Here is a 13,221-nt window from a genome sequence, read left to right on the forward strand (position 1 = left end):
CTAAAGTTCTTTGCCAAAAAACAGCTGATGCTGCCTCTGACCCATCTCCCCATAGTTCTCTACCTCTTGGAAATGCTTTCTGCAAGGCTCATGTCTGGATTAAATGAACCTTCTAAGTATTTGACAGCAGTCTTTTTCAAAGTATAGATAGATCAGTGATATGAGAACTGCCAGTCCGTGATAAGATAATTACAGAAGTCAAAATTGCTGTGATAACTTTATTTCACAAAATAGTGGCATTGGGTGAGAATTTTTATTTTTAAGTTGGTAACAATTTTAAATTGGGAAACACTGTTCTATGGTATCCTGTGACATTTATATCACAATACCTGCTAAGTTGCAAACTGTTCTGATTTTCTATTCTCTTTTCATATTTCCCTCCTTGAATGGATTCAGGAGCAATGTCTACTTTTTAATATTAGTTTCAGAGTGCCTGACATATAGAGGCCTTAAAAAAAAACCTTTTTTAATGAATGGAAATAACTAGTTTTAGAGAAACAGTAGTAGAAAAATAGTGCTCTGAAGTCTTTGGATATCCCAGCTAGCCATCTCTGTGTAGATCATTTTTCCCTAATCAGACCAAACCTATTTCTGTAGGATAAAGGAGTCAGACTGAGAATTTTTTTTTTTTTTTTTTTTTAGTTTTATTTATTTCTTTGTCAGAGAGAACACAAGCAGGGGGAGCTGCAGGCAGAGGGAGAAACAGGCTCCCTGCAGAGCAAAGAGCCAGATGCAGGATTGGATTCCAGGATTGAGAACATTTTTTAAGAAGTAACAAGGAGGGACACCTGGGTGGCTCAGTTGTTAAGCATCTGCCTTCGGCTCAGGTCATGATCCCAGAGTCCTGGGATCCAGGCCTGCATCCAGTGTCCAGTTCCCCACTTGGCGGCGAACCTGCTTCTCTCCCTCTGCCTTCTCCCCCTAGTTGTGCTCATTCTCTCTGTCAAATAAATAAAATCTTAAAAAAAAAAAAAAGTGACAAAAGTGTCAAAATTTTGAGTGCTCACAGTCTCTGAGCAGGTGAAAGAATTTTAAATCCTCTCCCCAGCAAAACAAAAAACAGGCCCTCCCACACACATACATACACATTATTTGTGTACAGCCTCACAGACTGGTTAAAAATACATGCTCTGATTGAGGGATTATCAATAATTTTGGCCCCAGTATTATTATTAAAGTAATAATTAAATTATTAAAGTAATAATAAAGTAACAAATATTAAAGTCCTTAAGAAGATTTTGTGGATCACATCTTTGCATGTTTGCCATATTAGAAATTAAACCTAAGACTTCTTTTTTTTTTTAAATTTTTAAGAATGCACATTATTCTATTAGCTGTAGCCAACAGAACAGGAACGTGTTATTTAGCCTCTGGAAATTCCATCAAATGTCTTTCTAGAGGTACATATTAGTAGTTGCACATATGAAATTCCAAACTGGACATTTTCAAGAAATGATATTTCGTCCATGAATAGCTGCCAATTTTATGTAATTCTGTACTACATACTATATATGTAAAATGAAGAGTCCACACACAGTATATGTGTACCAGTCTCACACAAGGCTGGGCTGATACTATTCTTGGTCAGAATCATCGTCCTCATCTTCATCTTCCTCAGTTTCTCCCATTTCTTCAACAGGAAGAGCAGCTGCTTCCCGCGTGGCTCGGAAAGCCTGCTCTTCTTCCACGCTAGGATCATCCATTTCTGTAATTTCGGCCCCGCTGGGGTATTCTTGGTAAACTGGTGGTAGAGCTGGGGGTGCGTAGTTGTCCGGACTATATTTATGACCCCAGCCTATGTAGAAATTTTCAAACTTTCTATAAAATTTGAAAAGAAAGTTGATGATCATTATATCATTTTTCAGTAAGAAAAATTGATCCTTCTCTTCTGTAAAAGCTGATCACTCTCAGCGTTATGGTCCCATAATTTCAAAACATTACATTTTAAGTGCTAGGGATGAAATAGCCCTCGATGATTCTTTTACTACAGGACACACTACTGTGATCCAAACCGTTGAAGCTGGCTAAGAGGTGGGCCAAACTGTCAACATGTACGCTACACCTAGACCACCATCTTTAATCATTTAATTGCTATTTTCAGAAAAAAACAAAACAACTAATTTAAACAGTTACTCTTCAGCATTGGGAAGAACTAAAAAGTTGTCAATTTAGCAAATTACTGGTATGGAAGACGGTGCTTGTGATTGGTTACAAATCTGTGTGTGGTTTTTCGGGCCCACATATACACAGTTGTCGGGCTTTACCTGGAAGGCGTCACGGGGAAACTGCTGTCACTGTGTTATGCCCAGCCAGCGCATTGCAGTCTCTAAGGAAGGTTCTAGTCAAGGACTCTGACCCATCCAGCCTGCCATGCTCTTCGCATAGCTGAGTTCCTGGCACAGCTGCCTTCATTCTAGGTCTTAGCAGAGGCCTTCAGCAGAGGTCTTCAGGTGCCTCCGCCAGGGCCTCCTTATGGAGTTTCAGAAGGGGTATACCTTAAAGACACTTCTCCCTACTCTAAGTACTCGGTGCTTTTTCACTTCTAGCCCTTCCCCCCACCCTCCGCCAGCTTTCTGGACCCTCAAGTCTATAAAACTGCAGAAGCCTGATATTTGGGGACTCCTCAGTGAGATGACCTTCCATCAGTGTGCCATTCCAGGAAGGAAAATGGGACAGGAGCAGTCAGAGTTTTCTCCTCCTTATATTATATAGTAAATGATCAAAAGCTCAACTCATTTTTGGCTTGTGGCTATAATGGCAACTCTCACATTTGGCAGCTCAGCTCTCCCTCCAGCTTAGTTGAGCTTCTGACACTGGGTTCTTAGATGAGAAATGGAAGCATAAGACAAATGAAGCGTATGTTCTGGGTGAAGGATAAAAGGACATTGAGTATCCTCTTGATCCTAATTCTCTTGAAAGTGATAGCTTAAATAATACATACTTTAAATTACTTTTTATCAAGATAGCCAAGAAAAATTATGTGAGATTCAAACTAAACACTGCATAGGACTACCTCCATTAATCCTAGAAAATGAGGAAGTCTATTGCTCAAATAATCAGAAGAAAAACCATATTAGGACAGAAGTCTTAATTACTCTAGTGTTCTAATTTTGATGCTTCACTATGTAATATAAATGTTGTTGGACTGAATCTTACAGCACACACACCTGACATGCCAAGATGAGTTACCTGCCTTCCTCCTTCCTTAGCATTCCTGGCACCATATTTGGCTCCAAAAACACATCACTGGAAAACTGGCCCAGTGAGAAAACAGCTTATCTGATTGTGGTGACACGGGTTCCCTGGAAGTGGTCAACTTGGCAACAGGAAGAAGCTCGTCCTAGGCAGTGACATTTTACCCACTGTGAAATCTGGGGACTTTATCATCTGCCTCCAACTGCTTGCTCTATCTTTATCTCAGCCCCATTTCCTAAGCTGTGAAACTGGGGACACCTCTCCCCAGAGTAGTGATAAGAACTCATGGAGAAGATGTAAGTACAAGTGCTGAACATGACTTCTGGCTCATGGGCTGGTCCTTCCTAGGTATCTCTCCCCCAACCCCTTAATCTGGGTAGACTGCCCATACTCTTTTTACCCCTCCCATCCTGGTCTGGGATCTCCTCCAGTTTCTTGTGAGTGGCTGCCCTGAACAACCACCCAGGGCAGCCTTGTCTCTTACTCTGGGATTACTCTAACTGCCTCACCCAGGCTTGTGCTTCACCTGGGGAAGCAGATGAGGGAGGGGAAAAAGAAAAAAAAACAACAACAACAGAACAACATTCCAGTGATAATTATAATTTCTAGCACTTAAATAATCTTGATAATGGCTTTGTATACTTACTTGCCATTGGAAAAGGCATATGCTCCAGGCCAAAGGTTGGATCTAAGGACTGCAATAGCATATTGAGGAATGAGAGTTGAGGACAGCCGTGTTGTCCAAGGTGGTATATTCTGGATTTCTGTAAACCAAAGAGAAATTCAAAAGCTTAACTCCTGTATAGACAAGGATATACTATGCAACAGACTTCTTTTTACAAATCTTAAAACACACATATTTGACATATAAAGAAAAATTAAACATCAGCAGCTTAACATAAAGTCAGAAGGGTAATTTATGAACCCTGTGGAACAACAAAATTTGATTATTTATATGCATGTATGTGTGCATGGGTGTGTCCATCTGTGCAACAGAAAAGTTTTATTAAGGGAGAGGAGAACTATGTGGTAGAGAGGATATTATTTAATGACCAAATAAAAGATCAAATTACTGTTATGAAAGAGAACAAAGGTTACAAGCAAAACTGCTCCAAAACTGAATAGGAAGAAACAAGACTAGGAGGACAAGAGAGGATTTAAAAAACCCACAATACCTATGTGGTTAAAAAACCACATAACTAGGGGCCCCTGGGTGGCTCAGTGGGTTAAAGCCTCTGCCTTCACCTTAGGTCATGATCCCAGAGTCCTGGGATCGAGCCCCGTATCGGGCTCTATGTTATGTGTTTATGGCTTTAGATTATGGTCTGCAGAATGCAATACAAGAATGATACAGAAGACAGCTGTCAGCATTTCCAATAAGAGCTGCAGCCAATTTACTTTTCTTCCCTGCATCACTGCTTCACCCTCTGTCTGAGAAAGTTGCTGATGAGGACAGCTATATTCTCTATTCCCCACTCTCCCAAAACACATGAAGGAGAAAGGGGATGAAATTCACTTTCTCCTGTTCACTTTTAATAGGTTTCCAACTCTCATTTATTAACCATATAATACATACAGTATATTATATATATGCATAAAAACTATAATATATATGTATACTATGTATAGTATAGCATATGTACATGAAAAATACATTACAGTATATATACTATATTATGTACACATAATATCTATATATGTATATAATACACATGGTATATATTATGTAGTTTGTGTAAAACTACCTAAATCTTCAGAGATTGGTGTCAAAAGAGGAGGCCCCACTTCCTGTTCCATAAACTCAGGCTCTTCTCCTTTTTCTTCTTCTTTTTCTTCATCTTCCTCTTCCTCCTCCTCCTCACTTTTTTGCATGGGATTGAACCAATTACAGCGACCCTGGGAATGAATATTACAAGATTTAGTAATCTAATGAGGACCTTAAAATATTGGACTATTTATTGGATTAAAGCAATTATCTGCAGGAAGTCCTACCATATGGGAATTTCATCAGTCACTTATGCATTCAACATCCCAAGTACGAGGTTTTTGGTCTAGCTTATTTCGAGCAAAAAATGGTATAATTTATTTCATAAATTTGCCAACTTCCTAAAGTTACAGAACAGTTATATTTTGAAATCCACAAAACCTTAGTGGAAAAAAATAATGCACTTTATTAATTTGTAACAAATAATTTATGGGAAAGTGGTAAGGTACTATTATTGGTAGCATTAACAAATTTTTAAGTGTGATAATAAAGTTAGGTTTGGGGTTATTTCTCATTTGAGTAACCCTCATCCAGATACATAGAAGAGTCCCTCTTCCGTAGATCAAAGTGTAATGATTCTCTACCTGCAGATGTGGCAGGATAGCGGGTGATTAAGAGGATCGATTCTGCCCATTCACATGTGACTCTCTTTCCTATTAGCTATATTCCCTTTTTCACATTTTCTAAGCTTTCTGCCTCGATTTCCCCATCTGTATAATCAAGATAATATTAGTCTTCCCTGCAGTTGTGAGGATTACATGAGATAATACCAATTCGATTAAGTGCTATTAAGAGCACCTGGCAGAAGGGGTGCAAAATAAATGCTATACAGCACTACTTGTTTTCATTTTTGTTATAATAGTTTATTTTTCTTGGTATAAAAGCTCCATGTATTATAGAAATAGAATAAAAGAACTGTTCCCAAAACAGGAATGCACCTATCTATAGTTAACATATAAAATGCAATTTCACAACACACGTTAATCTAAATCCTCACATAATTTTTCAAATTCTCCATAGAAATATTTATTTTATTTCTTTTTGGAAATAAACATTTGTTCAAAGATCCCAGATCTCCATGACTTGGCAATTTCATAGTCCTCTGTACTTTTATTTGATTTTTCAGTGGTTTCTTTGTCTAGGATCTGAAGAACTTTGTTTTGTATATATCTGTGCATTGTAGAGAGAATTTAATAAAAATTTGCTGATTGGCTGATAGATTGAGAACTGAAAAATCCCTACCTGAGGGAGAATGTGTTGCACATGATGAACCCAATTGGAAAGGGATTCCACGAGATCGATCACTTGGATGCCTTCAAAATCTAGGTTTTCTTCAAAGCTATCTCGCCGGCCTTCTACCTCTTCCTCCTCCTCTCCCTCCTCTTCACCAAACTGATAGAATCCCAGAGGGCTGACGTGGGTCCCTGCTGAAATTCTGGCAATTTGTGCTCGTAAGTAATTGCTCTCATTTCCTGGGAAAGGTGGGTAGCTTACAATGGGAGTCTCTAAACGCCCAGTGAAAAATTTCTTGATCTTTCTTGCAGTAACAATTTGTGCAGGCGTAACCGATGGTAACTTCACCCATGGTCCTCCTGGTTCATTGCACACAAAATACATGTATTTGTTGGCCCCCGTTCTATTTTCTTCTTTTGGTATAACCTGTGGGGTCTTGTAAAATGTCCTTGGTAATTCATCTTCATCATTTTCCTCAGCGTCACTGTCTCCATCATCCCTCTCTTCAGTTACATCTTCGTCTTCGACATCTTCTTCATCTTCTCCCTCACGGAATTCTACTTCAGCTACAATATAATTCATTTCCAGACCCAAGATCTTGCCCCAGAAGCGGCATCTTTGGATTGGATGGGTGTCAGTAAGCTGCTTGAGGGCAAGAAATATGCGGTAAGTCTCATCTGTGCCCAAACCGACTCCAGCTTGTTCGAAATAAAAAGCTGACTCCATTACATTTGGGAGAGAGTTTTCTGCCTAGGGATAGAAACACTGTGGTTAATGTTAGAAACTGCTTTCTTCCTTTTTCCTTTTTCAACATCTTGGTATTAGCTCTACTTCTCTCCATGATGTCGTTGACATTTCTTGAAATGTTTAGATTTGATAATTCCTGTATTCCAATTTTTCTTTCATTACCCAAAAATGTAACTTCTACCATTGTGTCTTATACTTACCAATATAATAGTTGCCTTGTTGTATGTGTGTATCTTAAGGATAATTTAATAGCTATTATGAATAATAAAAATTGAACATCTTTTTATAAATATTTAAGTGGTCATAATAAAATATAATCTAACTCCCTATACATATTTAAAGAAAGTATATATATGTTTGTACATATTACCATAGTTTTCTTAGTAATATATATTATGTACATATGATAAAATACAGGATGAATAAAAATCAATATGGCCCTCTATATAGGGTAATATATAGGATAAAAGGAAGATATAATAAAATAAGTGCTCATACATGACTTCTCTTGAAAACATAATTTAGTCAGGTGTTTGCCCCTACTTATAATAAATGCTTTTGGATTTACTATAAGGAAGAAAATAAAAAATGTTTCTATAAGGGAAATAGAAGCGAAAAAGCAAAGTCTCAAGTGAACACTAAGAAAACATCTGTGAGAAAGTAGAGATTAACCTTAAGTAGGATAGGGATCACTTATAAATTTTAGATAAATTTAGACAAATTTTAGACCTTGAAGATAGAGAAACTGAGAGCACTTTGCTGTTCTTAAAAGTGATCTGCTCTTGTTTATATTATAATGTTGGTGTCAAAATAAGCATGATGACTGTTTACAACCCTCATCTCTTTCATGTTTGGCATTTGTTGCACCCCTCAGTATTTTTTTTTCCTTTTCCTTTTCTTTTTTTTTACTTGACTGTAGTGGACACACATTTTTTTCAGGTGTACCTATAGTGATTGGACAAGTTTATACATGTGCTGTGCTCACCACAGATGTAGCTACCATTTGTCACCATATGACAGCATTGCAATATCATTGACTGTATTCCCTATGCTGTGTCTTTCATTTCTGTGACATTCATTTCAAAACTGGAAACCTGTATCTCCCACTCCCCTTCACCATTTTGCCCTTTCCCCCTTTCTAGAAGCATTTTGGTGCTTCTACTATGCAGGGAAGGGAGATGTCTAATTCTCACTGGGAGTCCATGCTCAGGTTTCCCAGCCAGGTTTGTATCCAGTCCTGGGACGGGAAGCAGCAGCCTGCCAGACCCAGAGAGCCTCTACCCTCAAAGAGGAAGATGATCCTGGAAACAAGACTGCTCCACGTCTGAGGTGTTACTAAATTGAAAAAAAAAAAAAAAAACAGATTGAAGAAACAAAAACTCAACAGTTTTTAAAGTGTCTTCTATTTCATTATATATATATTTTAACTTGCTTCAATGGTAGAAAAATCTTTTGCTGAAATGATTCTGATGATTTTTTGGTTCTATCTTGTTTATAAAAGGAAAAGAAACATACACACTTCGAATTATGTGACTCTGTGAAGGTCTCTTCACAATATCACCTGCTCCTTCTGAGTACTCTGTATCCCACTGTGTCAGGTTGGTCTCACAAAGGTTGTGGAGCCCTAGAAGATGAACCTACTGTCTAGATCCCTACCCTCTTATGTTTTTCTTGACTTAACTCTCTGCCTGTTTCTGAAAATATCTTAACACCAAACATCAAATTTGCAAGTATACAGACAGATTTTAAGTGGTTTTAGTGGTAACACAATATGGAAGCTCAGTAGATGTATAGTATAAATCACTTGGTAGTATAAATTACAAGCATGTGGGCATTCAGGAAACAATACTTGATGCTATTTTTAAAATACTTGGAGCAAAAATTCCTGTGGTTCAACTAATTTTATTCTTTCATGATAGCGATCTATCTCTGACACCAACTATCTCTGTAAATATTTTCAACGCTTTGTCTATAGTGATTAAAAGAAATATTTTATCCCTCTCCTCTTGTATGATACCCCATTGCTGTAATATGCACAATATCAAGACATAATATGAGGAAGTCACCTTGGAAAAGAATCCAGATAAGATTAGAGATACTTCCAGTTGCTCTAGTTAATTGAAGGGGCAGATAAGCAACTTGTTTTAAAGCCCAACTTTTAACTATCTGACATTAATTCATTCATTCAATAAATATTTAATAAGAAACAGCTTTAGACCCACATCTATACCAGGTACTTTGGGGGAATATAAAAGATGAAGGAATCATTTTCTCTGATATCAAGGAGCTCAACTTCACAAACATATAACAAACAACCAAGCCTATGAAATATTAAACAAAATGTTAAAAAATAAGAAACTCTAAACAAGGAAATGAATGGTGCAAAATGAGGTTGCAAACACTATTTAGGAAACTATATAAGATAGTCCATAAGAATTTCAAGCCACACCCACTCATCTCAAATAAAACCCTAGAATCAAACTATTCAAATTGATAGCCATGACTTACTATTTCATCTTCCAGTTCTTGGTCGACTCCTTCCAAATTTCCCTGGAGAAAAAGAGCCTTTTGCTTCTCTGCTGTTTCATATATTGGAAGCATCTCATTCTCATTTTGGAGTGTATCTAATTTTTTCCTAAAATGTGCCATCTTCACATCTTGGCTGATACCTTCAATGATGTCCACAGCATTTTCAGGACGCTCATCTAAGACCTTGGTTAGCATATCAGAAAGATGATCATATCTACGTGAAAAGAGAAAATTCCAGATAATATCCATGTCAAACATCCTTTGAAGAAGCATTACATGCAGACTCAATTAGTTGGTTTCTAGGAAATTTCAACAACTCAAAGCCTTCAGAAATTTTAAGTGGAGAAACACAGTAACTGCATCACTGCCACAAAGAACCTACCCTAGAACTTCCCTTAGGAAATGCCTCCAATGTGATATGAATATTTAACTTATTAAAAAAAAATACTACAGCAACTAGATTTCTTGATTTGCTCCAATAGAGGCCATACATGACATTAAATGGAGGGCTCCAAGTCCAAATTTTCATTTTATTTTTCAGATTTTAATATAATGTCTGCATTTGCTTTGTTTATAGTTCTTCCAGCAAGATATTGTATCAGTGTTTTTTAAGAATTCCAAACCTGAAAATGCCTCTGTATCAAAATATAAGATATAATTATTAGATTTTAATGCGTAGTTATAGCTTTTAATTTGGAAGTTTTAATAATTTGTTTTAATAGAATGGTAGAAAAGGAGGAAGTAATTCTTTCTGTAGACTTTTTATTCAACAGAGTAAAACCAATATCAGATCTTGTATTTTAATAAAAGACTAAATTACAACAAAAAAAAATATTTTTCATGGCTGTCAAATAAGATATGCATATAAGAGTGTTAAAGTCATCTGTTACTGTACAGTTTTTTGTTTGTTTTTTGTTTTTGTTTTTGTTTTTACTGAACAGTTTTTAAGGGCAGGCTGTAAAGTACTTAGAAGATAACAGTGAGTATTCTAGAATATATTAATTTATGACCTCAGAGACTTAGCATTTGGAAATAAAATAAAATTTAGATGTGTAAGTAATATCAGTTACAAAATAATTCAGTGAAGAAAATTCTTCCTTTTTGATATTTTGTGTTCAGTTTTAAATTGTTAGTGAACTCTCAAGTATTTATAATGAGCTTTTCTGGGATTTTAACACAATTTGTAAATTCATGCTAATTATCTAACCCAGAGAATTATGACAATAAGTTTATATGACAAATTCAAGTAGAATTCATACTGAGTATAAATCGCATCATTGAAGCTTAGTAAACTGTAGTTTAAAACAGGACTTTAGAAATAATCTTTTGAATTGTCAATCTCAGGTTTTCTGGAAGATTCCTAACAAATACTAGTTTTAAAATTAAAACTAATTATTGTGTGAAAATTATTTTGACCAATTCTAGTTTGCCCCAGACTGAGGGTTTTTTTAAAATGCAGAACACCCGGTGCTCAAATCAGGACAGTTCTGGGTGCCTGAGATAATCGGTCACCCCCATACTGGCCTCGGGCGGGGGCGGGGGAAAGCTCAAAATCAAGCCAGACAAGCACCAGGATGCCCAGATGAGATGCCATGAACTCCCTATCACTAGCAGACAATTGCTTTTTATAAGCACCTTGGAGAGATGCTTGGACTTCACTATTTTCATGATCTCTTTTAATCCCAAGATTCCGTAATTCCTAGGTTTTATTTGTGTGCCAAGGGTCTTTAAAGAAGTTAAAAGAATCCCCACCAAAGACTTATTTCGAGTTCTGTGTTGCAAAGAGTTATTAAGCCACTAACTCTCCTACTCACGCAGACTTTTCAAATATGTTTCCATTCACCCACAGAAACACACTCTCGCACAAAGATACACCCCCTTTTCCTTGCCAACCGCCCCCTCCTTTTTCCCTTTAAGGCTTACAGATTTAAGCCAGACTTGCTGCTGGTCTTCAGCAGGTAAGCCTTAGCATTCTGCATGGCAATCTCAAGCGGGCTGGGGGCCCCTTCTGAGATCCCAGACTCAGTGTGATCCAGTTCATAGTTACTGTTTGAGTCCTCCTCCTGAAAGATGTTAAATCTCAGCTCTTTTTGTTTAGAGTTGCTATCGCTCACATCTTCTGGTTCATACAGGTGACGTTCGGTTTGCTGAGACTGTTGAAAGGTGTCTCCCACTGATTGGCATGTTTGAGGAGCAGTCGATTCTCCTTGATCAGATGATTGTTCCAAACGGTGGGAGCGAGGTGTCTCAGCTTTGGGATTTACATCAGTGGTTCTGTCTGACTGCCAAGAGGCCGCAAGCTGCTGTCCGGCCAGAGCCAGCGTAGAAGGAATGAAAGAAGCCTCCGGAACAGGGGAAGGTGGAGATGGCGGAGATGGTGCACCTGGTCCCGTGACGTCATCCAGAGGAAGGCTGGCTCTAGACTGCGGGCTCTGCGGAGGGCTGCTTCTAGGTTGGGGTCCAGTTTCCAGCCACTGCTCCGATTCCAGGGGCTCAGATAATCCAGACTCGGGATCTTGGGAAAAAGCTGCTATTTCTTCCCATGGCCGCCCTGCTTCCCCCGGTTCCTGGTTTTCTTTGTCTTGCTTCAGGGATGTCAAATCTTCCATGGAAGGAGTCAAGAAAAACGAAGTTCTGGATGAAGGGGTAGTGCAGATATAGAAAGAGGCAGGGTAGCTGCTTTGCTGAGGTCGGCTAAGCGATTTCTGGGCTCTAGCGGCTCCTCAAGTTGCAGCGTCCGATCTCCATAGCAACGCCAGGCAAGGTTTCTCAAAGAGAAACTACGCACATCTGTTGCCAGGATTCTAGGGAGGAGACCAAGTGAAGTGAAAACCCTAGGTTTGTGATTTGGTGAAACCTCTGCTCCTCTTCCTGCCACAGCCAACCGGAGCTGCGGTTCACCAGTCTTGTTTGGAAATCTGAGAACTGGTCCGGCGCCGCGGAGACAAAATAACAAAGGAGGAGGAGCGGTGGGAGCTGCGATCCAGCCTGGACGAACTTCAGGGTCTGAGAGTTTGATTGACGTTGCGCGGAAAGGGGTGATTCAGGCATTAGTAGAGAAATAAAGCATTTACAGAGTGAGCGAGTGAGTGAGTGAATGTGGGGTGTGTGTGTGTGTGTGTGTGTGTGTGTGTGTGTGTGTGGTGCGATAGAAAGAGATGCAGACACAGACAGACCTCAGAAATCCTGAGATGCAGGTGCGAATGAGAAGCCAGTGTGCAGACCAGGAATGTCCAAGACTCACAGTTAGAAGGCAAAGATGTCTCATCTGCGCCATCCAAACTCGAGAGGCTTTTGGAGGATAAACAAGGAAGTCCTGATTTTTATTCTTCCCCCTCTTATGGAATATGCCAGATGAGTAGGCAGCATTATTAGCTTGAAAGTAAAGGCAATATAGAAGGTTATGTTACATAAATAATACAGCTCATGGGTTACCTGTATTCTAATGATTGAAATTCAAATGAACCCTAAAACTATATTGGCATAATATAATCCCTCTTTGATAATATAAGTGTGGACTCATAATTCTGCAATATTTTAAGGTCATGACTATGACAATGACTATGACTTAATTCAGATTGTTCAGTCTCCAACTTGAAGAAGGTATAAAGGATGGGACATATATGGTCTGGACTATAAATTGAATATTCGTTAGTCTTCAATGTTCGTTCATTTGTTCTCTATCTCTCTTTTTAAATAAGTGAATACTTGGTTTTTGATATTTTACATTGATGTAACTTCCAGTTAGTAAA

At 38.3% G+C, this 13,221-nt stretch overlaps 1 protein-coding gene across 2 annotated transcripts; it reads right to left on the reverse strand.

Annotated features, from left to right (window-relative positions):
- Nucleotides 1–749: 749 nt before the first annotated feature.
- On the reverse strand, nt 750–12,381 carry RSPH4A (radial spoke head component 4A). Of its 2 annotated transcripts, XM_046004351.1 has the most exons (6): nt 11,393–12,381; nt 9,449–9,683; nt 6,203–6,943; nt 4,941–5,091; nt 3,842–3,959; nt 750–1,818 (listed from the first exon to the last, which is right to left on the reverse strand). In XM_046004351.1, the coding sequence occupies exons 1-6, from the start codon at nt 12,076–12,078 to the stop codon at nt 1,575–1,577; spliced, it is 2,175 nt and encodes a 724-aa protein (XP_045860307.1). In that variant the 5' UTR covers nt 12,079–12,381; the 3' UTR covers nt 750–1,574. The 2 variants fall into 2 exon arrangements, with proteins under 2 accessions (XP_045860307.1, XP_045860308.1); XM_046004352.1 differs by lacking the exon at nt 4,941–5,091 and having other exon boundaries at nt 1,796–1,818.
- Nucleotides 12,382–13,221: the final 840 nt, after the last annotated feature.

Source organism: Meles meles, chromosome 5 (genome assembly GCF_922984935.1).
Source record: "Meles meles chromosome 5, mMelMel3.1 paternal haplotype, whole genome shotgun sequence".
Taxonomy (NCBI): domain Eukaryota; kingdom Metazoa; phylum Chordata; class Mammalia; order Carnivora; family Mustelidae; genus Meles; species Meles meles.